Below are 25220 nucleotides of genomic sequence, written 5' to 3' on the forward strand. Positions count from 1 at the left end.
CTGAGTACTGACAGACGAGAGTACTGAAAAAAAACAAAAGCAAACAAAACAGAAACCAGTTTTGTTGTGAACAAGAGTAGACTCTTCCACTTGGGGAGGGGACAGGACGCGACGCCGCAGCTGGCCGAGCATCTGCAGCCGCCCCGTGAGGCTAAGGTTCGGGCCCCAGCGCGGCTGCGGCCGAGGCACCCCGCGGCCCCGGCCGGTGCTGGGGGTGGCTGAGGGGCTTCGCCGTGGCCCCGGTGCTCCGCAGGGCCCGGGCCCGCTGCGGCCCGAGCGCGGGGACACCCCATTCCCACTCCCGCCGCAGCCGCGGTGGGGGACTCCGCGCATGCGCCAAACTACTCCGCTTGGGGGCGGGGATACAGCCCCGACACCCGCGTCGGATCGTACCACTGCGCACCAAGGGGGTGGGCCAGAAAAGAGTTTTCTCCAAAAACTCTCTCATGAAGAATCCTCTTTGGCTTCTTCTCTGAATTTTGTGTATAACTAAGGAAAGCCATCACGAAGAAACAGGCAGAAGCCCACGTCCGCTCGCGTGCGTTCTCTCCTCGTCCTTTCTTTCCTCTCCTCCCTCCGTCGGCAGCGAGTTGGGCGCGTCCCACTAGCTGCCCCTCCCCCTGCCGAGGGTCCGGCCCGCTCCCGCTGCTGGCGGTCCCGGCGTCGCGAGTTCCCGCTCTCCCGCCCCCTCCTTCCCACCCTCCGAGCCGGCTCCGCGCTCTCCTCGGCTTCCCGCTCCCTGCCCACGGCCCCGGCGCGGCAGCCCTATGGCGTACAGTCAGGGCGGCGGCAAGAAGAAAGTCTGCTATTATTACGACGGTGAGCAGGGCCGGCGCGGGAGCGCGCGTGTAGGAGCGGGGGGGCGCCCCTCTAATGGCCGCCCGGGGCGGGCTATGTCCCCGGCCCCCGCCGGCACGGCCGCCCCTGCCCCGCGGGACGAGATCCCCTTTCTCCCGGCCCGGGCCGGCTCGGCTCGGCCCTATGGCGGGCGGGGGTCCCCGCCGCCTCCACCTGCGCCGCCGCGCCCCGCTCCCGCCGTCGGCTCTGCTGAGCCCCGTGGGGCGGCGGGGCCGGGGGTGGTGGAGTGGGGTGCGGGTCGGGGGGTGCGGGAGCTGCCAGGTCTGCCGGGCCCGGGGCTAGGTGCTGTGGCTATTGTTGCCCACCCCCAAAATACCCACCACCCGCCCGCGCGCCACCCCCACCCCCTCCACACCCCCCCAAAAGAAAAAAAAAAAAAAAAAAAGAAGAAGAAAAGTTGAGACACTCCCCTCCATCCGCTGAGCAGGGAGGCGTTGAAGCCGCTGCTCTGTCTGGCTCCTCCCCTGCAAAGAAAGTCCAGGCCATGTGTAGTTCTGGCACCTGGTGATTGTTGAGCTGAGGCCTTTCCCTGCCTCGGGCTTTCGTACCGAGGTCTGGGATACGGAGGGACAGGGGCGCTCTACCCCCTCCTCCCCCATCCCCAAACCGAGCAGGGATCAGAGCAGAGGTCTGGCTCCCACGAGCCTCCCTTCCCGCAAAACGCGGAAAGTTGTCTGCGTGGGTGTTTACTAATAGTGGAATTTGAGTTGCATGTAGGCCCTCTGAGTTTGCACACTTGTATGTTGAGGGGGCTTGCGAGCTGCGTTGTCAGTCGTGGCGAAAAAGTGCTTGGTTTGAGATATTTTCAGCAACTTGTTTGCGGTTTTCTCTGGCCGCAGCAGCAACAACTTTTAGTTTTCTTCTTGAGCTTGAATTTATTTAGCCGTTTTTGTACTGGGAGGTGAGCTGGATGGGCAGATTAGTTAAGAGATTTGATTAAATTGCCTCCTATTGTAACAATCTTGTACGGTTGCATCTGAGGCTGGTCTTGGTAGTAGCCAGGAAACAGAGGTTGAGGATGTTCATCCGTAGACCTTTGGCGTTTTCACCATTTTGGAAGTGAAGATAAGTGACTAAACCCACTCAAGATAACAAAGGTTGTGTTCCTGTAGCAAACCTGCTATTCTTTGGAAATGGCAGATCTTGTGGGGCCTGTCTTGGCTTTTTTTTAAACCACACTAAAGGAGGCAGAGTGGTGGTTGCCGCCCCCTTCTCTTTGTTGCTAGCACTGGTTCTTTGTTCAGCCTAAAGGGGAAAGGAGGCCCCTGTTAGGGATACTTCTGTTGAGGCTAGGATCTTACTTTTCCTAGGGAAGAGGAATAACTTTTCGCCTTGTTGAAAGAAAAACAACAGTGATAGTTTAGAAGCTTTCTCTCTAAAAATATTTGCCTTTTTTAAAAAGCAGTTTCCTTTTTGTTTGTTTTTTTTTTTTTAATTGCCTTTTTTTTTCCTTCGATAAAGTCAGGTAGCTTACTAGATGTTGAGATATTGTTTTTCTGTGATTACTGGATTTTGGTACTCGATGCTAGCATTAGATTCCCTTAACAGCCAAAAAAGCTGTGCTTGTGCAGAGTGGGGAGAAACTGGAAGAGGAACAAGTTTTGAGGTGGCATGATAATGGTGACTTAAAGCAGTTACAGTTCATTTGTAGACTGGGATAAATGTAGTTAATAATGTAGAGAAAATAGTATCTGTTGTGCCTTAAAATAAATATTTTATATGTGACAGAAACAGTTTTGGAATATTTTTGATGTCTCATTTATTTGTGTTGCCAAATCCAACAGTTATTTTACATGTCTTTTGGAAAAAGGGTTATTAGAAGAAATTTTAGAGTTTATACCTAAAATAAATATCCTGATGCTACTATGTGGTTCATCTGGCAATTCTGAATATTTCCAACTATTGTACCAGCAAAGCCATTGAATCACAGTGAAGGGAGTGTTTGAAGCCTTAAATAACCTAAAACAAAAAAATACTGAGGTAGTGGTAGATCTCTAAAGGAATGTAATGTCTGAAGTAAATTTCCCCTTTTTTGGGTCATAATTGGCTCTCCACACATACTTTTACTGTTTCTTAAAAGTTACAGACTAAAAAGTCTTGAAAAGTTCCAAAAGCACATATGCTTTTCTTCTGAGATGCAATAAACTTCCCCCTGCTTTTTGTGAAACTTTGTGAGATTGTCATTTAAGGTTGAATTTTTAAATTAGCCTGTCACTTTCGCCAGTGTATTGCTGTTAAGGTTTTTTTTTTCTAAATCAATACTTTTAATAGCCTTCATACTGTACTTGGAACCAATAAACTTTGAGTAGACAAAGCCTGATTTCATTACCTTGAGTTTGCTTGTAATAGAAAGTCAACCACATCCAGTTTGCAGAATCTTCATTGCTTGTGATCATGCTCAGGTCAGGAATTTTGCTTAAATTTAAACTAGAATACTAAGGGAAAAACTAATTAAAATACGAATTAAAATACTTTCGTGATCTTACTTAAAGTATTTTTCATAAATGCTTCTGGTCTTGATACAGCTTAGCAAAGTGTGCTGCTCACACTGCTTAGAATCATGCTAGATGTGGAAGGCTATCATAGCTTTTAGTTTAGTCTCTTACCATGTGTGTTCAGGTTTTTGTCACGGTTTTGCAGCATTGTGGCTCAGGTAGTTTAGCTCTTCCAAGGTGTTGTACAGTTGCCCACAGCAGTGAGAACAGGCCCCAGATGGTCTTCCAGCTCTGTGTTCCTGCACAGACCAGCACTGCTCTAGAGAATCGTGCAGCAACTGGTGTGGTTACTGTGAGTTCATGTATTTATTCCATGCCAGTGCAGTAGCAGTATTGCTTAGATAGGTTCTTGGTGCATAATTTAGTGTGGGTGTTCAAAAGGCTCTGCCTTCGTGAAAAATTTGAGAGATCTGCATCAGTTTGTTGGTTCCACCCATAAAGACGAGACTAAACCTGTTTTAGTAGAGCAGTGTGTTACTATAGTTGGGCATTGTTTGAGTAGTACTTCTCATTAAAGCTTACATCTGCAGATAAAATGAACTTGGGTGTTTTCTGGAAATTCATCAGTACTTTGTGCAGTGCCTTCCAAACATGGTGATGGTGTCCAGTCTCTGCTCGGGGCTCAAAAGTCAGATTTTTGCTACACTTCTGCTGTCTGCTAAACTTTAAAACCAGAACAAAATGTCCAATCCTTCAGAAGCTAGTGCCATAATTTTAGGCCTGTTTGAGTAGCTGTTTGTTTGACTCATCAGGCATTGATGATCTTTTATTTTACATTCAGCTTTACATGAGTTCACCCCTTTGTATCGCTGAAGTCAATTCAGTGTAACTGCTGCTCTTAAGATATGTTTTTTCCATGTGGTTTCCATTGTGGCAATTAGGTTTCTTTGCATAGTACAGTTCTGAAATACCTCATCATTTCATGGTAACTATACCTAAAATAAGCAGGATCCATGTACATAACAGTTTATCAGTTAAAAGTTATAAAGTAATGTAACATACAAGTTACAAAGTATAAAAAAACAAGTGTAGATGTCACCTCATGTCTCTTAAGTCTGTCACTTCAGACTGCTTTGTAATGCATAAATTTAATGGTGTTATTTTTCTGTATGTCATAGTAACTGGAGAAACTAATACTTTTTTTGGGGACATAGCTTTTGTTAGTTGTGTGGTTTTGGGCAGAATTAAAATTCCTTTAGGGCATGTAGCCTCTTGTATTTTTTTATGTTTAGAATATTTTCTGTAGGCCTTGCTCAAGTCCTGGATAGACAAGCAGGTGTCTAAAACTATGCTCATCAAAGCAATCATGGGTTAATTTTTATTTGATAGTTCTCATCATTTTGGCATGTAACTTGCATGAATTGAGAAGAAAAAAAAATTTAAAAAATAAATACATATATTGAACCCAAAGCATGACAATATGTGTAACAATTTTCAGGTAGGTCTTCTGCATCACATAGTGAACAGTGTGGAGCAGTAAACTCCTATAGTATTAAATGGGCACTTGGTTTGTCTCTCCTTAATTAAGGACTCAACTTTCCAGAGATTATATGTTGCTACTTCTCAATGGGAGCCATTTAGCTGGCATTTTTACTGATATAAAACACTAAATTTCAGTTTTTGAAGCCTTGCTGTGAAAGATTAATAGATTTGCAGAATTTACACATTTTACGCATTTACTTTGCATTTTTTCCCTTCTCTTCCTCATTCAGTTACATTATTTTTTTTGTGTTTTCCATGTGTTCCCACACTGGTAAGCGATACACTGTGCTCATAACTCTTCTGTATGATTTTTACTTCTATGTCAGTAAGAATTTATCTTTATATTGGTAAGTGTAAAGTCAAGTACTCATGCTGTCTGCAGTAATGATCTTGTGAGCTTGGCCTCTCTGTACCTGTTCCTCATTATGCAGTTTTATATACAGTTTTAGAGTTACCCTGGCAGAGGTTTGTGCAGAGCTAATTAGCTCCATCAGTGAGTGAGGTGTGCCATCTTCACACATACTAGCTCTTGCTACACCTTGCTTTTCTTCCCATAGTGCTCTAGTAAGGCTGTGACATATGAAGAAGAGATATATAAATTTCAGGATCAGTGGATGGAGTGTTTGTACCAGGAAGTGCACCCCTTTCTTCACTAGGTAAAGGATGAGACACTTTTGACAACTTTACCTTCATCACAGTATGATGTCTCCATGATGGGTCCCCTTCATGATGTTGGTTGAAAATCAAGGTACTAATGAAGAAAGAGGATCTTTTATCTTTTCCTTCCTCACCCCTGCCTGTATAGGCATCCCTAATCCCTTGATACTTGATGGGCTTTTTGTCCATATGCTTTAAGAATTTTTTTTTATGAGGCTAATGCCAAAACCTTTTTTTGTTGGTGATACTAACACCTGAAAAATATAAATGGTATTGTATTGCCTGTTGCTAAAGTGTATGATATTGATATCTATTGTTAATCACTATTGCTGGCCTCTAATACAGAAGGATTCTGCCAGATACTCACCTACAGATCTTCTGTTTGACAAATAAACTCCCATTAAATCTACCAGTGTGCCAATTCTTTTAAAACTCTCTTTTCTGGTAAAAAAAAATGAAAGCTAAAAAGTGTGCTTGATTTATATAAATAACTGTATGCTGCAGTGTATGGCACATAGACTATGGATAAGCTAAAATTTGTTTAGTTGATTAATTGCAGTATATTGAAGGATGTGTTGCAAGTGTATTTAGGAAATTTGTTAATTTTATTTTTTCTCTATTTCATATGAGAAAAATAATACAATTGCATCATATATAAGATATAAAATAATTCTTAATTGTATGCTTCCCCATCCATCAGCATTCTGAATAAATTGTCAGTGATGACTTTAGAAGAAAATTGAAATGATCTCTTAAAAACCTCCATTTTTAAGCCACAGATGCATTTGTAATGGAAGTTCCCTCAATAATATCACTTTATTTATAATCATTATTGTCCTAAAAATCTCAAAATTTAAAGCTCTTACTAGCCTGAAGATTTTTTAAAATCTGGGACTTAACAGTAACTTCAAAACCTAAAGTGGAGCTAGCAAATGGTTGGTTTTCATCTTCTAGGCATTAGTTTCAAAGAGCTGTGATAGATTTTTTCCTAAACATCAAATATATAAGGTATTCTTTTGTAACGCACTTGAAAATATTTTTGTTGGAAGGAAGGAGTTTATTTATACTCTTTCTACTTTTTCTCTTGACCTGTGTGTGACCAAACCTATAGGCTTGCAATAAGTAACTGACAAAAAGTGCTATTCTTCCACTTAGTACCCAAGTTAGAAGGTCCAAACTCTTCAAAGTTATTAATGTTAAAACTTGGTATTGTTATGGGATGGCTAAGAGCTAGGTATTGAAGGGTAGTTTTTCTACTTCTTCTTATGGTACATTAGGTTACATCTGTTTTCTTAAGTGTCCTTACTCTCTCTTTGAAAACTGAAAGCTTGAAGGATTTTAGAATGCTTTGAAACTTTTAATCTTACTGTAATACTTGTTTTTCTTGGTAGCTGGTGATGCTACTGCAAGCTGACATTTACCCTTCCTCCATGAAGCCCATGCTGAAGAGGTGAAACTAAAGTTGTTTTGTAGTAGTGCTGCTTCTTACCTCTGACTGATAAATTTACAAAGTAGTATGACATTGTGAAAATAGTGTTTCTTTTGTTCCCAGTGGACAAGGCAGAGCATGTTGAAGGATGTGAAAGAAAAATAAAAAGTTCAAGAAGGTAAAGTTCAGTAATCCTATTGGGAAATTGGGTCAAAAAGAAAAGAGGTGCTGTAGTGAAGAGGTGTTTTAGATATCTCCAGCTGAAAGCCATTGACAACTGGACTTAATTTATAAGCTTGTTGATATTTCCAGTGACAGTTCTGTTGAGAATGTCAGTGCTCAAAGTGGGGTTTTGTGTGTTCTAACAATAGCTGAGCTCAGAAGAAAACTTACTGCTAGCCCATGATAGCAGCTACTCCTTTCTTGGAAAAGAGTGTCAAATTTTTTATCTTAATTGTGTGCTTAGTTGGTCCCCAATGTATCAGGCTAATCTGGATTATAAGGTTCTTGTTAAACTATTGTGGATCTCCAGCAGCAGGTGTCTGGTGAAAGTTTGCGCATGTGGTTGCCACAATGGATCTGGAGTTTACTTCTGGGTGTAATAGGGTTAGTAGTTAAGAACAGGCTGAGGATTGTATCATAAATTCAGTTTGTGCAAAATGGTAGATTTTATTAGGGCTTCTGTTATACTGTGGGCTTCCGTCATACTATGTGGCAATGTCATCAGTAGTGTCTCCTCTCCTCTTGATTTCAGTTCTGTTTCCCATTTTTTTGTTCAGTTCTAGCCCAGTATTGGGCCAGAACGTCACTCTTGATTTGAAACCTTGTCTTACATATATTTTTGCTCTCCCACTACTGTCTGCTTGTAGTTCAAGTGTTAGATTTGGCTTCTTTTTTCCCTCTGTTTCTGACATACAGCAGTTTTTTTCCCTTGTGTTCTTTTTGAAGTAGACAGTATTCCCTTTGTGGGGTTTGTTTGTTTTCTGGAATCATACCTGTTTGCTTATCTTCTGAGAATAATTAAGGGGCAGTGAAACTTGTTTTGTAAAATGAATAGCTATTCTTCTGTGCATTATTGGCAGGTGATATTGGAAACTATTACTATGGACAAGGCCATCCAATGAAACCTCACAGAATCCGAATGACTCACAACTTGCTGCTAAACTATGGCTTATACAGAAAAATGGAAATTTATGTAAGTATGGGCAACATGATGTCCACTGAAGCATTTTAAGTTTTTTTTAAAGAGCTTCAAGTATTGTCATGCAAGTAAGTGGAGAGAGGTGGTAATGAAAATAGAGAATATGTAAATAGTGTATTCAGGGCTCTTTTGTTTAGAAGTGAAGCAGTATTTAATGCAGTTGTATATCACAACAGAGTAGCCCTTGCTTTATGTAAAACACTACTACTATCATTTTCCTTTCACCATTTTCCCTTCAAAGTAGGTGGGACTTCTTTCAAGTTGTCTGTTTTAACACAGCTGATTTTGCAGAGTACTCTGATTTGTTTCTTAACTTGTTCTTGTTATCAGCGACCCCACAAAGCAACTGCTGAGGAAATGACCAAGTACCATAGTGATGAATACATCAAATTTCTCCGATCAATAAGGCCTGACAATATGTCTGAGTACAGCAAGCAAATGCAGAGATGTAAGTGCCAACATCAGGCTAAGTCTAAGTGCTTTTATGGTTAGCATTGTTTGAAGCTCAGTATCCACCAGTACAGAGAAATATTGTAACAAGAGTAAGTAGCATGTGCCTGCCTTTAGCTACACTTTTCCATGAAAAGCAGTCATCTTGACAAAAATGTTCTTTAAGCATATGTAAGGATTTTTGCCTCTCCTTTCACAGGGCGTATTCTAGATGTGAAATACTGCTGCTAATACTAAGGCTTGAACTCATTCCTCTTGGAGAGAGATAGTAAAAATTGTACATCATTCACTGTTCTCCCTTTCTATTAATTTATTCCTTTAATTATAGGAATAAGCTCCAAGTACTGTTAGGAATGCAGTTTGACAGCTATTATATCAATTTTAAAGGCAGTATTGTAACCTCTTTATGATGCCTTATTGCCAGCAAATTATTTTTCTAAGTAATTGTACTCTTTTTAACATGACCTATGTTAATCAGCATTTCTTCAAAAATCTAAAACTTATCAAACTTCTTCTTTCAACGAGGAGACAAATCTTCCAATAGAAACTAAAAATAATCTTAAAAGAAAATAAAAAAATACTAGTTTGAAGTTATGCTGTTAGGACTCTGTTTTCAGTGTTTAAATTAGCCTGATAAATGAGATGGGGGATAAGTAATTAAAATGCTGAATGAATAATGCATCTGTGTTATCCATGTATATATCAATGCTGTTGCAATGGTATTTTTAAAAAATACTGCTTTTCTTATACAGTTAATGTTGGAGAAGATTGTCCTGTGTTTGATGGCCTGTTTGAGTTTTGCCAGCTGTCAACTGGAGGCTCTGTTGGTGAGTATAGGTTGTTTGCCAGCTATTTTATAGCTTTACTGGGTTGATATCAGCAACTTAAAATTTTGATTGTGCATCTAAAAATGAAGTAAATATAACGGGTTTTCTATATATTTTAAAACTAATCCTATCAGTTACAGACTGTAAAATATGAGACATATCAAGTATCTCACTCAGTATCAGTAAGAGATTTGTTCTCAATCAACTTATTTAAAAAATAAAATATGATTTTATGTAGCAAATTGAAAGGCAATCAGAAATTTCTGACTCCATTTGCTTTCATTCTTCTGTGTGTCTTCTTACAGCTGGGGCAGTAAAATTGAACAGACAACAAACAGACATGGCTGTCAATTGGGCTGGGGGACTTCACCATGCCAAGAAATCGGAGGCATCTGGTTTCTGTTATGTCAATGATATTGTGCTTGCCATCCTTGAGTTACTGAAGTAAGTTTGTGATAGGCACGAGTTAAAATTACAGAAAGTGTTAAATTCAGCTATTAAAATGTTTGAAGGTATGGATTGTAGTTACTACTTGAGTGAGTTTTCATAGCCCACGTTGAACTTTTACAGTTTCAAGTAAGAAAGCTCCAAGCTCTGCCTGGTTTGACTTCAGCAAGATATTCAAAATAAAATACAGGCAAACTGAAAAGATAACTAATAGGAGATAAATCCAAGCAACAAAGCACCCTGTTAAACACCATATGCTGTAATTCTAGATGGTGGGGAAGGTCTAGAGTAGTAGACTTCAGAAAGTGGACAGGCTTACTTGCTTTCTGTAAATATTTCTGTAAAGTCTCCCTTTGCTACACATGGGGACAGAATAGTGGGCTAGATGGATCACTACCCTGATCCCTTAAGGCAGTCATTTGTACTCATAATCTTACACCCATTTGGTTTCACAATATGTCTTCTTGTTTCCTGTCACTTGTTTTGTTACTGAATCAAACAAGAATATTCAGGGAAGATCTTGCAGTGAGCTTCCTTGGATTATTACATAAATTAATATGGCTAGTTTTAATAAATAATGAAGTAGCAGCTGTGGTGCTGTGACTGCAAAATAAGAAATGAGGAAGAATGAAGAGTGATCATATAACTGACTTGAAACAGTAATGCTTCACTAAAATTTCAAGTCCTGAGTGTTGCTTTTACTGCTTCAGAGGACTGTATCCCTACTAATAACACATAAATCCCATTTATTAGAAAAAATGTTTAAGGTATTTCACTCTTGTGAGTAGGACAGCTGATTTTGCTCGTGAGGAATGAAGTAGCTGTAATCTGGAAATCTAGAGATGGAAAATGTTTCTAAAGACACCAAGATTAGTTAATATTAGCACATTAAGACATTCATTTTAATGGGCAACATATATTCAGGAGCTGTCTGCAGTCTATGAAATATAATTTTCTGTGGTTCAATCTTGAATTTTTTAGTTTAATGTGCTTGTGACGGAAGGAAAGAATCATGTTGTAGTTACGGGTTGTGTAACTGTGGGAAACTGTCCCTGAAATTATGGGTGCTCACACTCTCAGTACTGTGCAAAGCATGATGAAAATGCATGTTCTGATGACAGACTTTCTTCTTTACTGGAAAACATAAAATTTAAGGGATACTTGTTGTTTCTAGTGCTTCAATGCTTAAAATAAAACACTGATTCTTTATCCATCTCAAACTGTCCTGAAATTTGCAGTATTTAAGAAAACAATAAGCAGTAGTGTAATAAATTTATGCAAATTAAAGTGCAATACATTTGAAAATAAGAATGTGCCTTTCTTTACAAGCTGGAGAGGTGAAGAAGAAAAGTCAGTGGAAAATAAATATTTATTTTTTGTGAGCTTATGGAACACAGACTGTTTTGGTAATTACTGAGAAGGCAGAAAGAAAGGCCTTGGGGTTAATGAAGGGGGTGAATTCAGCAGATGTGAACAACAAAGCAATGTCAGCAGAAGCATGAAGTATAGTTTCTACAGAATGAGACAGTTTGGGGTGAATACTAAATTCCTTATTTTGATGAAGATAAACTTATTAATGTTTTTCAAACTGTGCCAAGAATTCTAAGAGGGTAAGGTCACATCAACCAAAATCATCACAGTGATCATAATCTTCGATTTTTGCGTCTGGCTGGGGGTTTTTTGTTAGTGTTTTTCTTGTTTGCTCTCAGTATAACAGATAATGAGTATTTCTTATATGTTCTTTCTAGGTATCACCAAAGAGTGTTGTATATTGATATTGATATCCATCATGGTGATGGTGTTGAAGAAGCATTTTATACCACAGATCGTGTCATGACAGTATCATTCCATAAGTATGGTGAATATTTTCCAGGCACAGGGGACCTTAGGGTAAGGTTGAATATAAAATTTCATTAGGTGATAAATTCCCTCTTACTGCCTTCCTTGTAGATACTTTTTTTTGCACGTCACTAAAATAAGTATGTCCAATAATGGTATACAACAGTAAGTTTTCAGAAGAAATGTTAGCCTAGAGTGATAATTGAGTTGAGGAATCTTAGGAAAAATAATACGGAATTTAATACGGAAAAATTAATCTACGGAAAAATCATACGGTATATTTATGATTATCTGTGCATTTCAATTCTGCAGCTACAGTGAAAAGTATCTGTTTACAGATTACCTTTTAACAGTCACAAGGCTTAAGTTACAGTTTGAATTTACTATGTTCTGTTTGACTAGTAATACAGTTGACTCATTTTGGGAATATTTCTTATGCCATGAAGTGTGTTTTGAGTTCTCATGATGCTCACCACCTAAGAACTTTAGCATGCCCCATATGGAATTATGTACTGAGCATTATGGCTAGACTGAGAGAGGAGGGAGCATTTGCCCATGAAGAATTATCATTAAAGCTGTTGTAGAATCTCTGGCAAAGCTGAGACAGGAAACGAATTTTCCTGGCCCTTCATGTTAATTTTAAGTTAGTCATTGCTCGTGTTAGATACTTGTCTGTTAGAACAGGAACTTGTTCCACTTCACAGCTTGAAAGAGTATTAGAAGTATTAGAATTAATATATTCCTAGCTTCAAACTCATAAATTAAATCTCTTTTATCAGAGACACTTCTGGGATATGGCATTCCTCTGGTGTTAGCAACTTTGCACATTAGTTTGTGCATACAGTTCGAAACCTTCTTTAAAAATTGTGAGCACTTCTAACAAGTTGGCCTGCAAAAATGCTGTTCTGGGAAAGAATTCACTGTTTTCCTAATATATTTAAACTGATTCATAGGATAACAAATATTCATGTTTCAGCTAATACTCCTGAAAAGTGTGTTTCCCAGCCTGTTGATGAATCCCAGATGGCACAGGAGTGAGTGAAAGTTGAGCAGTGGGGTGCAAAGCATTCAGTTCAGTGTAGTTGTTGTTGCTGAATGTTATTATGGTTGTTAGATTCTATTAAACTGTGTTCTAAATTGATTTAGGAAGAAATCAGCTTGTTTTTATTTGTGTGGTTTAACTCGACTGGCCACAAGGTGGGGTAGTGGTGCTTCAAACTAAAAGCAGCTCAGCCCCGGATGTTTATCATGTCAAGCTGTTGTTGCTGAATTTGGCTAGATTTTTTTTTTTTTTTTTTTTTTTTGGAAGGGGTTAGATATCTTGGCTTTTTAGAAGCAGCACTTCCCGTTGACAGGGAAGTTTGTGGACTCTTCACCTCACCACACCCAGAACAAAGAATTAAAAGATAGCATAGTTGAAATAAATGGAAGACTATTTTATGGGTTTGGGATTTATATTTTCAGCAGTGTCAGTGAAAAACAGTATCTCAGGCATGGAAACTCTTTTCCTGAGTTGCTAGTTAGGATTTTGAAATGAGCATTGTCTGCATGCAGGCTTTAGTGCAATTATTGCATCGCCATAGGGATTTTTCCTATCTCCAGAGATTGCAAAGCTAACTGAACTGAAGGGAGAGCTAATTCTCTGAAAAGTCAGTGTTCCTTCTGGAGGCCAGTATTGTGTTGCTTCCTTCTGCTAACTTGATCTGCCATTGATGGTTATTTTTATCAACTTTTCCAGCCAAATCTCTTTGGTTTTTTCCAATGGGCTGTTTTACAGCTTGTTTCTGTAATTCTTTAGTTAGCTGATCTAGTTTGCTGATCAGGTTACATTTATTTGATGCAGGAACATATCATGTGTCAAAAGATGATACTGTGATTGCAGCTCTGTCAGTGTAGATGAATCTGAGGTTTTCTAGTTTGTCAGCTTTCATCCATTTTCTACTGAATACGTTGTTCAGTCTAAACTTCCAGTGTCCTCATTAAGTTATTTGACCTTTTGCATATCTTAGATGATAGCACAAATTTTGCCATTTATACACACAGATAGATCAGTTGAGACCATAGCTCTCCATAGTGGCCCAGGTTCTGTGAGGCAGCAGTTTGATCTGTTGGTGAATGGGAGGCTACCAGAATGCTATATTGTTTCTTTAGCTTTTAAAACTAATGCAAGCATCAGCTACAACAAAGGTCCACTAAGTAGCTCAAACAATTACTCTGTTTACATGGAAGTTGTGTGAACATTTGACTTTGCTGTGTTTTAGGATGAGATCAATTTAATGATTTTTGGTTTTTTAATCTGTGAAACAAGACAAGGAAAGAAATGACCTCATGAACCATTATAGGTTAGGTATTGACTTGCTGGAAAGCAGCTCTGTGAGAAAGAGGGCTCCTGGTGGACAAGTTAACCATGAGCCAGTTGTGTCCTTGTGGCCAAGAAGGCCAATGGTATCCTGGGGTGCATTAGGAAAAGCATAGCCAGCAGGTTTTGGGAAGGGATCCTGCCCCTCTGCTCAGCCCTGGTATAGCCAAATCTGGGGTGCTGTGTCCAGTTCTGGGTTCCCCAGTATAAGAGAGACATGGAGCTCCTGGAGTGAGTCCAGTGGAGGACAACAAATACGATGAGGCAACTGGAGCACCTCTCTTAGGAGGAAAGGTTCAAGAAGTTGGCCCTGTTTATCCTGAAGGAAAGACACTGAGAGTGGATCTGATCAATACTTACAAATAGCCCAAGGGTGGGTGTCAAAAGAATGAGATCTGGTGAATAAGGGGCAATGGACACAAACTGAAACACGAGAAGTTCCATCTGAATATAAGGAAAAACTACTTTGAGGGTGACAAGAGCACTCTAGTAGTCCAGCAAGGTTGTCACGTCTCCTCTGCATATACTGAATGCCCACCTGAATGTGATCCTGTGCAATCTGCTTTATCAGGGTGTTGGACTAGATGATCTCCAGAGGTCCCTTCCTACAATTCTGGCCATTCTGTGATCACCTCAGAAAATTCAGCATGTGAAAGTCAATATGATTCACTCTGGGAAATTCTGGGTAACTTGTACTTCAGCCAGAGTTGAGTTCAGCAGGGGTCTTTAGTGTCACTCATCTTGCAATACTATGAAATGTTAATAATGTGTTATGGCTAAAAAAAGTCAACTGTTAACATTGTGTCTGTGCTTCACTGGGCCACTTGTCCCTCTCCTCATCTTTGTCCTTTCCGCCTCACACCCTCAGTAAAGGTTGGTTACTGGAAGTGGCACATTCTTGATACATTCTCTGCTAAGGAGGCTTTGTTCAGGAGTAGGGAAAAGTCAATGACTTTCAGTAGGTAGTGTTGAGAAGTTTAGTATTTGTGTTGCTGGGTTATGCTACACATGACCTGTAGTTTTTCTAGGATATTTCTGCAGAACTGCTGTTTGCAGAAATAGTTTACAGTCAGACTGAACAGGTTAATTCTCACTGTCTGCTCCACTTAACTGCTCTGCATTGCTGTCTGTCTATCTGTTGGTGATGAAATATATGGAAGAAATGGGAATGTGTGTCAAGCTGAGATCTTTAGCTTTTAAGACGATCATCAAAATAGGAGTGGTTGGATTCAGGGTGTATTCACTTGGTGTGTGGTTTTGTTGTTTTTTTTTTTTTTTTGTTGTTGTTTTTGTTTTTTGGTTTTTTTTTTTGCAATAAACCTTTTCTCTTAATACATAGGTTGTCTAGGAAAGCTGATAAGATAAGCTACTACAGTTCCTGGCTTGACCCCTGATGGAACTGAGAATAATTTGCATTGTTTGTTTTTTTGGGGTTTTTTTGTTCATTTAAGACATCTCAGTTTCTTCAAGAGCACTTCTGTAAGTGGCCCCTATTGGATTTTTCTTCTTTCCCTTTTGATGCAGCTACTTCTTCATCCTATGTTTAGGGCAATAACATGGTTTTAAAAACCTATCCAAGACCAAATCTTCTATGCAACACTGAAAACATGGACCTTGCTCTTCTTGGTTTTCATACTTTTGTTTGCTTAGCTATTATTACCAGATTAAACTGATTGGTTATGATTGTCTTTTTGTCTTAAATCTTTGAATTAAAAAATTGAGTGTACTTATTGCTATTTTAATCTTGGTGTCCAACTACTACACTCTAAAATGGTTTTATGGGAAAACAGGAATTGAGAAAACTCTGCCTCTTATCCCTCACAGATATGTATAATGGTACAGAATAGCTCAGCAGACTTGTGCAGGCTTTTTTTCATGATACCATACTATGTATTTCTGTTTTTGTATTAAAGCATTTGTCATCTTTGCTTGTAGGACATTGGTGCTGGAAAGGGCAAATACTATGCTGTCAACTTTCCAATGAGGGATGGTATAGATGATGAATCGTATGGACAGATATTCAAACCAGTAAGTGCTTTGTTTCTTGTTTTTAAGCTCTCTGAAAACTACTGGTTTTGTGTTTTCATTATGTCAGTAATGACTCACTGTTTTATATTGATTATAGATTATATCTAAAGTAATGGAGATGTACCAGCCCAGTGCTGTGGTATTGCAGTGTGGAGCAGATTCACTGTCTGGGGACAGACTGGGATGCTTTAATCTTACTGTTAAAGGTAAGCAGAGAAGTGTCTGTTTGTTGTCTGTAACTTTTTACTTATTAGAAACCTCTGCCCTTCATCCTGTTTTTCAAGACACTTGCATGATGAGGACTGGAGTCACAAAGATTTTGTTCATTACTATGATTAATCACTTCTTTCTTTGCTATACAGGGATTGCCAAAAGAAATGCAGAAGTTGCCTCTCTCGTTTTGTCCATCTAAAAAAGTTAAGAAGCATGGTTTTCCATGTGCTTCCTGGCCACTGAAGTGATTCCCTTTCTTCTATATACAGGCTTTCTGTAGCTTTAAAACAGTGTCCTGGAATGACAGGACAACAGTCATCTTACAACTTACAAGGCATCAACACTTACAAGGATGGGCAAATAAAACTAGTTAGTAGTCAACTTAGTAGGACTACAGATGCTAAACATCAAACACTTTGTTGGGTGTAAATAGGTATTACTGAAATGACAATACTTCACTGCTTCGTTAAATTTATAATGGTGTTTGTTATACTGAGCTATATGTTAACCATAATTTTAATTAATTCTCATGGAATTAATTTATTTTAGTATTACCTAAGTTGCTATCTGCAATTTTAATTCTCTAAATTGGGATGTTGTTTAGCAAGTAGCAAAACTGTTACTGTTGTTGTTATTATTGTTATTATAATTTTTAAATGACAAAATATTAAATGTATAGCAAACTGTTGGTATGCCTTCAATCCAGCCTGTTTAAATCATGAGTTTTCTTGGTTTTGTGAGGCTTTTTTTAATGTGACAATTAGAGTTTTGTAGGCAACAAAATGCAGTATAGTATCTGTTGGGTCTGCAGTGTTTCAGGGTTCTTTTCTTGATTTGCACCAGGTGGCAAAGCTACTTCAGTTGCCCATACAGCTCAGATTTTTTTCCATCTTACATTTCTTGGAAAGCAAGAGAGCTGCTGCCTCCTACAGATGCCTTTCAGTATGCTGTATCTCCCTGGAGTGTGTACTGTCTTGGCACCAGTTCACTCTGTAAGCAAGACTTAGCAACCTCTAATACAGGTTCAAGTTTAGAAGTAGGAAGGACGAAGTACTGATTTTATTTTCCCTTCTTCCCCCATGGCATTTGACTGAGAAGTTGTCCCTAAATTTGTCACTGTGTATGACATCAGTTATGAAAAGACGAAACACTTTCTCTGGGATCATTTCAAAACAACAGCAATAAACCATCATGCAAAGTCTCTGAAGCCTGGGGTGGATGATGTTCATTGTGTTTTGTGCATTTCTAATCTGTAGGTCTTGACTTCTTGTGAGGTTGTGCTTAGCTCTAGGGGGAGACATCTCTGTTTGAATCAATTCAGTTCTTACTTGTTAAGTGTGACTGCATATGTCTGATTAAATAGTTTGTTATATATTTTTTGTTTAATAAATATCTTGCATATATTGTCAACTCTATTTTTGTTTTACAGGTCATGCTAAATGTGTGGAAGTTGTAAAGACTTTTAACTTGCCATTGCTGATGTTAGGAGGAGGAGGCTACACAATTCGTAATGTTGCTCGATGCTGGACATATGAAACTGCTGTTGCCTTAGATTGTGAAATTCCTAATGGTATATCTTAATATTTTATATATAAACAATCATGGGAGATTTTAAATAAACAGCAGATATTTGTATATCTGGCTGTAATGCATCAGTTTAGAATAAACTAGGTAGAAAATTATTGCTAGGATTTAGCCAATAAATTTTCAGTATCTTATGCACTAAATAAACGTAAGTATTTAGGGCTTTTTTTATGCCTTAGCAAAAGCTTTAAATGACTGAATCACTTTTAGAAAATTCAAAATACAAAACTTATGGAACCTTTCTTGTAAGTATTTCTAATATGAATATCATCATTATGAAAGAACATATACTGCATTTTGATTGTACTGGTGTCAACCTGTAAGTTGTACAACACAGATACGGTGTACCTAAGAAATTATTGACTGTGCAAGTGTCCATTTTACATAGCAAAACTACTGTTTCTTCATTTTATCTGACAAAAGTAGCTGTGAAAGTGTATTGATTTCCACTCTTCCATTTTACTCAATTTTGGCTATACAAGCTATCTTAAAATTTAAAACCACATAAAACAAATAGACTGGTTTAGAATAGTTAAATACTGAAGTAATTTCTCTGAGGAAGATCCCTAAAGATCCCGAACTCCTTTTACTTCTGACCAAATATGCTCCTGGATATGCTTTTGGAATGCCGTTTACATAAAATTGCTGTTTGGAGTGATTTGTTGCAAATGAGTTACTGCCAGTTTGCATGTTGAACCGCAACTTTTGTTGATAACCTATTGCTATTCATCTATCTCTTGGTGGATTCAGTGTTTCTATCTGACTTCAGCAGAATGCTTCTGTCAGTGAGAAAAAACTATTTGGAATGTGCCTTTCAAGATACATATTTTTAATGTCAAAATATATTCTTTGTCAGCCAAAGCTTTTGAAGACACAGTAGCAGTTCCTTATCTTGGGACTTCTTTTTTCCATTAGCATCTCCCTTTCAGTGGATTACATATATATATATGACATTTTTTGGATTTGTTTTTTTAACATTCCTCTCTACTTTTTGGGTCCCTGTCATCTTTAATCTGTTCTGAGAAATAACCGTGCATTTCTAAATGTTGCAATAGCAACTTAGTCTTCCTGTCTGCTTTCTATCCACCTAACCAACATGACTTATCCTGTAACAATCATAAAGGAAGAAAGACAAAAGGCACAATTAAAGATGGATTTCAGTGTCTTATTTCTTAAAGGTTCTTTGGATTTTTTAAAATATTTCTCTTACTTTATCTGGAAAGATACAGTTATATTCAATACAAAATACTGCAAAATATAACAGTGTAAAATAGCTGTTGTCCTGGCTATGTAGTCTTCATCAACTTCATTTTGGTGGTTCAGTGTTCTAGTCAGGGGACCTTTTTCTGTGAAAATGCAAAAAGTAGGGTAAGGAGGGAAACAGACAGACTGAATCAGTCAGCACCACTGAACCAATGTCCAGCACTTAGCAAGGATATTGAACTGCCTAATAACAAATATTAAAGCTCGTCCTGAAGGAATATTTTGAATGGCTCGCTTAAACCTTTCAAACTGGACTAACTTTGAAAACACCTACAAGAAATCATCAATTAATCTTCTTTTTCCTACAGAACTATAATTTTTAATTATTTTTTCAAATTTTTATTGAGTTTTTCAGTGTGTAATTGCAGTAGGTCTTTCTCTTTGCATTTTGCCAGCAAATAAGTTCATTTATTGAATAATTTAGAGGAAAATCACTGAGGAGTCCAGATGATAAGTATTGCTTGTTTGAATGCTTAGGGTTTGATGGTTCTCTAAGTAAAATCCTGTTAAATCTACTGTTGTATTTAAAATGTTTAAATTTTTTTTTTTTGTAACAAAGTTGTCTTGGTGTTTGGTTTATAGAGTTGCCATACAATGACTACTTTGAGTATTTTGGACCAGACTTCAAGCTTCATATTAGTCCTTCAAATATGACTAATCAGAACACACCAGAATATATGGAGAAGATCAAGTAAGTAATGATTATCTTATCTATCAAGTAGATCATGTGCGTCATGTTTCTCCACAGGTTTAATTATTAGGCAGTTTTGAAAACTGTATACCTTTCCCTGCTCACTAAAAATAAGTACTAGAATAGATTTGACATGTTTTTCATTTCTGTCAGGGGTTTTTTGGAAGTCTTTTCCTCCAACAGAATGCATGCTTATGAAGTCTTATGACTATAAATATGAAAATTTATGACCCAGCTTGGATTTTTCCTTTTTTCAGCATCTGAAAAGATGACTGTTTTACTTAGATTCCCATTCTAATTTTGTAGAAACTTTATCCTGCCAGGAAAGAAGCTGGTGGGGCATGATGACTAGGATTTCTAATTCTCAGCTCCAGATCTAAACATGGACTGAGAATGTTGTTCTTTGTAGCTGTCTGCTGCAAAAATAAAAAGTCATATGTGAGCTCGAAATTCAAAACTCTGGAGAAACAGTGATATGTGTGCAGGCAATCGAGTGGCTGTGATTTGACAAATCCACAAGGTTTGATCAGTGCTCATTGATAAGCTATGGTGGTTGTGTATTTTTAGGCTGTGCCACTTTTGATACTTAGTTTATTCCTCCTCTCATATTGACATTTTCACTGGAAACGAATATTTTACTTCAGAGGTGAAGTAATGCATACATAAAACCAATTTTGTGCTGAACTGGTAGGATGCAATTGGTTAGCCTGAAGTACTTACTGTGGTTTGTCCTTGCTCTGGGTTTAAAAGAATAAACTTACACCCCTGCCCCGAGTTCTAACAGGCTGTTAATGGTACAAATTCTTTTGATAATTAAAAATAGCTGAATAAAAATGTGAAATTGCATGTATAAGTTTGCCAACACCTGCTATAACCTTTAAAACTGGCAAATTGCAAATTTCACCAAAGCTGTTAAAATACTAATTTTTAAGTGATTGGTATATAGACTGTGATGGGTGTTCGTAGCACAACTATATCAATCACAATTAAATGAAACGAGTTTATAATGTGTGATGGGAGAAAAAGCCCTTTTATTTTTTGTTAATAAAATTGTACAAAATTTCTCAGCAGTAATGTAGTTTTCCAGCTGGTGATCTGCCAGGCTGCTTGCTGTATGGTATATATTGTTGAGCTTTTGTGGTACAAGTAGGCTGCAAAACTTGCTGCTACAATCCCAGGCAGAGATTGCTCTCGCTCAATAGGAAAAACACAGTCTCACTGTCTTGTACTAGCACCCACAAGATCAATGACTAATTTTGGAGACTCCTCCTTCAGTTCATTGTGTTCACAGACACCTGGCTTTAGGGAGCTGCCATTCATGGCAAAACTACTTTGCCAGGTCATGTGATTTAAACAGAGGCAGAGATTCTAAAGATTCCAAAAAAGCACCAGTTACCCTTTAGCCCTTCAAATTGTGCAGAAGAATGCTAAGATAATTGTTGCAAATGCTGATATTTGATGCTTCCCAAGCCTGCCTTTCTACTTGTGCTTTGGAATGATAGTTTTGAGTCCCAAAAGAAGCCCAGTATCCTCTTTTCTGGTACATGGTGCTTTGGAGTATATAATCTATCACATCAGGCTGCTTAGACAAGACAGAACTTGTCTCTATTCTTCCTGAAAAAGCCAATAAGGAAACATATCCAGATGAATTAATTTTGTCATTGCTGTTCACAGTTGGGAAGTCTTCATGCTTTTAACTGTCTGTCTTTCTAAAAAGCTAGAGAATAGTGCATTTATCTAACTTGATACTCTAGCTTATTACAGAGTAGTACTGACACCAGTTTAGCCCACATGGGCAGTACTTGTGCTGACCCTGTGGGGAATTAACAACTGAAGTTGATTGAAATAAGTTTCTGTAAAGTACAAAGAAAATGATGTTCAAGTATACTGTGGATACTAATGATCTCATACGGACAGAAAACTTCCTGAACTTGGTATGCTAATTTTTTTAATTGAAAAATGAAACTGACTCTAAAGCAAAGCCAGGTTAACTTTGAATGCAGAGGTCAGACCTTCATAGAAATCCAAGGACATGCTACTTTCTGTGTAGTAATAATTGTTCTTGTCTGTTACTCTCAGGCAACGCTTATTTGAGAACTTGCGCATGTTACCTCACGCACCTGGCGTACAGATGCAGGCCATTCCTGAAGATGCTGTTCATGAAGACAGTGGAGATGAGGATGGAGAAGATCCAGACAAACGCATTTCTAGTAAGAAATATCTTTTCATGATAGAACATGTAGATAGTTGTCATGGATTTAATTGCTCAGAACCTAAGTTGTAGTAGTGTGCAGTATTGGAAGACTGGCCCTTATGTTTCCTGAATAAAAATTTTGCCTCTGGTCTGCCACTTTTGATGTTTTTAAGGTGGCATCCATGTGCACATTTGAACCTCTTAAAGGGTCTAATGAAGTGCTGGAAGAGCCCTGTGTTTTTGCATCTTATGGAACAGCATGGCTATTTCAAATCTATAATAGATACTTCAGAAGACTTAACGAATTTTAACTAAAGAAACAGTACTTTACTTTATTTGTGACTAACAAGAGACAAAAACTATGTTTCCCTTTGAGGTAACATGAGATACAGTGTTTAAAGGGAAAAAAGCCTTTTATTTTCTTTGTTGTGAGACAAAGATTTTCCATATTTGTGACACTATCTTTGACTTTATTACCATAACCCTTCCATGAACTTTGAGCTGCTCTTGAGCTATGGCCAAGAGTTTCCTGCTACCTTTAGTCTTTTTTGATGGAGATTAGAATAATTCTATAACTTCTTATTAGTGCACCATCCATTTGCTGAACTGTTGAAATAATTTTTTCTCCTGTGATTTAGTTTTCATTATTTGAAGTTTTATTTGATACATGGTTAAAATATTCCCACCCTCCCACTGTGTTTCTACAAAACTGCTTTTTGGATGTTATTGTGTGAGTCCCATGGTATCTTGAAAAATAAGTGGTTTTGACTGTAATGTAGTTTATCAGGAGTAAATGATTACAGTATATTACTACTCATTCTTAATTTGATAGTTCTTTTTTATTAGGCCTGTTGTAGTTGGACTTTTTGATTAATAAATGTCATAAATCTGAATCCTAGTTCGAGCATCTGATAAGCGCATAGCCTGTGATGAAGAGTTTTCAGATTCTGAAGATGAAGGGGAAGGTGGACGACGAAATGTTGCAGATCATAAGAAAGGAGCGAAGAAAGCCAGAATAGAAGAAGACAAAAAAGAGACTGAGGACAAAAAAGCAGGTAGGACTGCAGTGAGGTTTCATCCTGTATTTTAGAACTGCAAATGTCAGTCCTGCCAGGAGAGAGTTGTTTTATCTGGTTACAGTTAATTCGCTGTTGAGATGATATATTCTTTTCCATCATTTTTAAATCATCTATTTTAAATTAATCAGTTTCAAGATACAGTTATTCAGACTAGTACAATATTTTCAGGCAAGTGTTATTGTTTCTTCCACACAAGTTGAAGTCTTAGAGCCAGGGATTTGTATGACTTAATGAAAATAGAGATGAAAAAATAGACGTTGGACAAAACATTTGTTCCTGTTTGCTTTTGTGAGCCAGCTTGTTTTCTCTGAAACAGAAACCAGATAGGCTTCTGGGGACAGTGTAATTCCAAGGACTCTTGGTTTTTCTAAGAACTGGATACATCTTGAGCTCAGGGGAACTCCAGGTCTCATTACTGCATGCCATCATTATGGCCAGTGAGAGAGACCTTGCCTTGAGGCATTCTGAATCACTTGGCATTGTGCCCAGACCTCTCCTTTGGATGGGTGCATTTAACACTACACTTTAATATGTAACTAGTGACTTCTTTTAAAAGCCAGTTTCCTCTGGCTAGAAATACAAACAAAATAATAAACGTGGTTATGGTCTTTACTTCTTAAGTATTTTAAGGCTTTCTTGCATCTTTTGGTATATTTAAAATCTTATGATTTTTCAGATGTTAAGGAGGAGGATAAAGCCAAGGACAGCAGTGGTGAAAAGACAGATGCCAAAGGGTAAGCACTAATTAATTAATAATGACATTTTGTGCAGAGTGTTTGTTAAGTCAGTACTGTGTAATATTTTTCAGTTCTGTGGAGGTCATTTTCAGTTCCTCATAATACTAAATATTTTAGAATTATGACTAGTAATTTAAAATTTCTAAATCAGTTAGATTTAAAATGCATTTCTAAATGCATTTCTAAATCAGTTAATTAAAAAAATAAAACAATACTTTTTTTTGCCTTTGTACAGAGCAAAATCAGAACAGCTCAGCAACCCTTGAACAAAAGATAGCCTCTCATCAGTTGCAGAACATAATACTAGAGTCTGAGAATACCCAAAAGGAGAAAAGTGTTCGTATGGAGAGAGACTGCTGATTTCATTTTGTACTATTTGGCATGGACTGTATTTATTTTCAAACGGCTTTGTTCTGTTTTTTGGCAAGTTGTATTGTGAGTTTTCTAATTATGAGGCAGAAATTCCTTTCTTCACCATGCTTTATGTAATAGTATTTAAAAATGGATGTGAGTTATTATGTTAAATGTCTAAACTGATCTATTAAAGTAATTTGCCTTTCCTGAGCTGATTTTACCTTTTTTGTAATTTTATCTTTATTAAAAAAAAAAAAAATTGCACGTGGTTGTCTTTTGTCTGTCATTGACCTCCAAAGAGGAAAAATGTATAAATTAGGCAGACTTACCTGTGAGTACCTAGTGAGTTTAAATGGGCAGCTGGCAAACAGGCAAGTTGAACTGTGCTGCTTTCATTGACTCCACACATTCCAGCAGTTCCTACCTGAGGTGCAAACACATGTATGGGTATACAAGTGAGATTCGAACAGGCTGAATAAACGGGTGAAGGGATGCTGGAATAACCTCATTGTATGAACTCGCATTTTAATGTGAATGTTTAAAGCTCTGCAGTCACATGCCTTGTACTGTCCAAGAACCTTTTCCACCATCAGAATCTGCCTAAAAAATTATTCATTTGCTGTTTGTGAAATCAGTATATGGTCATCTTGCAAAGCTTGCAATATAGCAAGTGAACATTTGGATTTAACTTAAAATTCATTATAGTTTTTCTACAAATATGAGCAACTTAAAACTTTCTCACCCTTACAGAGGAAGGATTTTACTGCCTGCCCCCTTCATTGATTCATGAGTTAGTTCTGGTGATCAAATTGAAGAGGCCTCATTGTCCCCATTCCCCATTTTTTTTTCTCAATCTACAATTGTCTTACAGGTTGATATTTACTGAAATATATAAGTTTTGAAATCAAGATTTCAGAGCAGTGAACACAGAAGTTAGCAGAACTGCGCTGCTACTCAATCTTTTTTCTTTTTTTCAAATATAATTTTTTCTTGCTGCTTTTTTAACCTATTTTCTCTCTGTGGTTGTGGTATA

The 25220-nt window shown here is 38.0% G+C and overlaps 1 protein-coding gene across 1 annotated transcript; it reads left to right on the top strand.

The window, feature by feature from the left end:
* The first annotated feature begins 636 nt into the window (after positions 1–636).
* Positions 637–24397, top strand: HDAC2 (histone deacetylase 2). The gene is made up of 14 exons (XM_036380701.2): positions 637–819; positions 8004–8116; positions 8453–8570; positions 9325–9399; positions 9705–9843; positions 11595–11736; positions 15980–16072; positions 16170–16278; positions 17715–17855; positions 19715–19823; positions 21903–22033; positions 22917–23072; positions 23773–23830; positions 24069–24397. The coding sequence occupies exons 1-14, from the start codon at positions 768–770 to the stop codon at positions 24097–24099; spliced, it is 1467 nt and encodes a 488-aa protein (XP_036236594.1). The 5' UTR covers positions 637–767; the 3' UTR covers positions 24100–24397.
* Positions 24398–25220: the final 823 nt, after the last annotated feature.

This window comes from Molothrus ater, chromosome 3 (genome assembly GCF_012460135.2).
Source record: "Molothrus ater isolate BHLD 08-10-18 breed brown headed cowbird chromosome 3, BPBGC_Mater_1.1, whole genome shotgun sequence".
NCBI classification, from domain to species: Eukaryota; Metazoa; Chordata; class Aves; order Passeriformes; family Icteridae; genus Molothrus; species Molothrus ater.

What these genes read in the sequence shown, in the direction of transcription:
- HDAC2 (XM_036380701.2), top strand. Translation starts at nt 768, where the DNA reads ATGGCGTACAGTCAGGGCGGCGGCAAGAAGAAAGTCTGCTATTATTAC. An exon ending in AGTCTGCTATTATTACGACG is followed by an intron (nt 820 to 8,003) that starts GTGAGCAGGGCC and finishes CATTATTGGCAG; the next exon opens with GTGATATTGGAAACTATTAC. An exon ending in AGATTGTGAAATTCCTAATG is followed by an intron (nt 17,856 to 19,714) that starts GTATATCTTAAT and finishes TTTGGTTTATAG; the next exon opens with AGTTGCCATACAATGACTAC.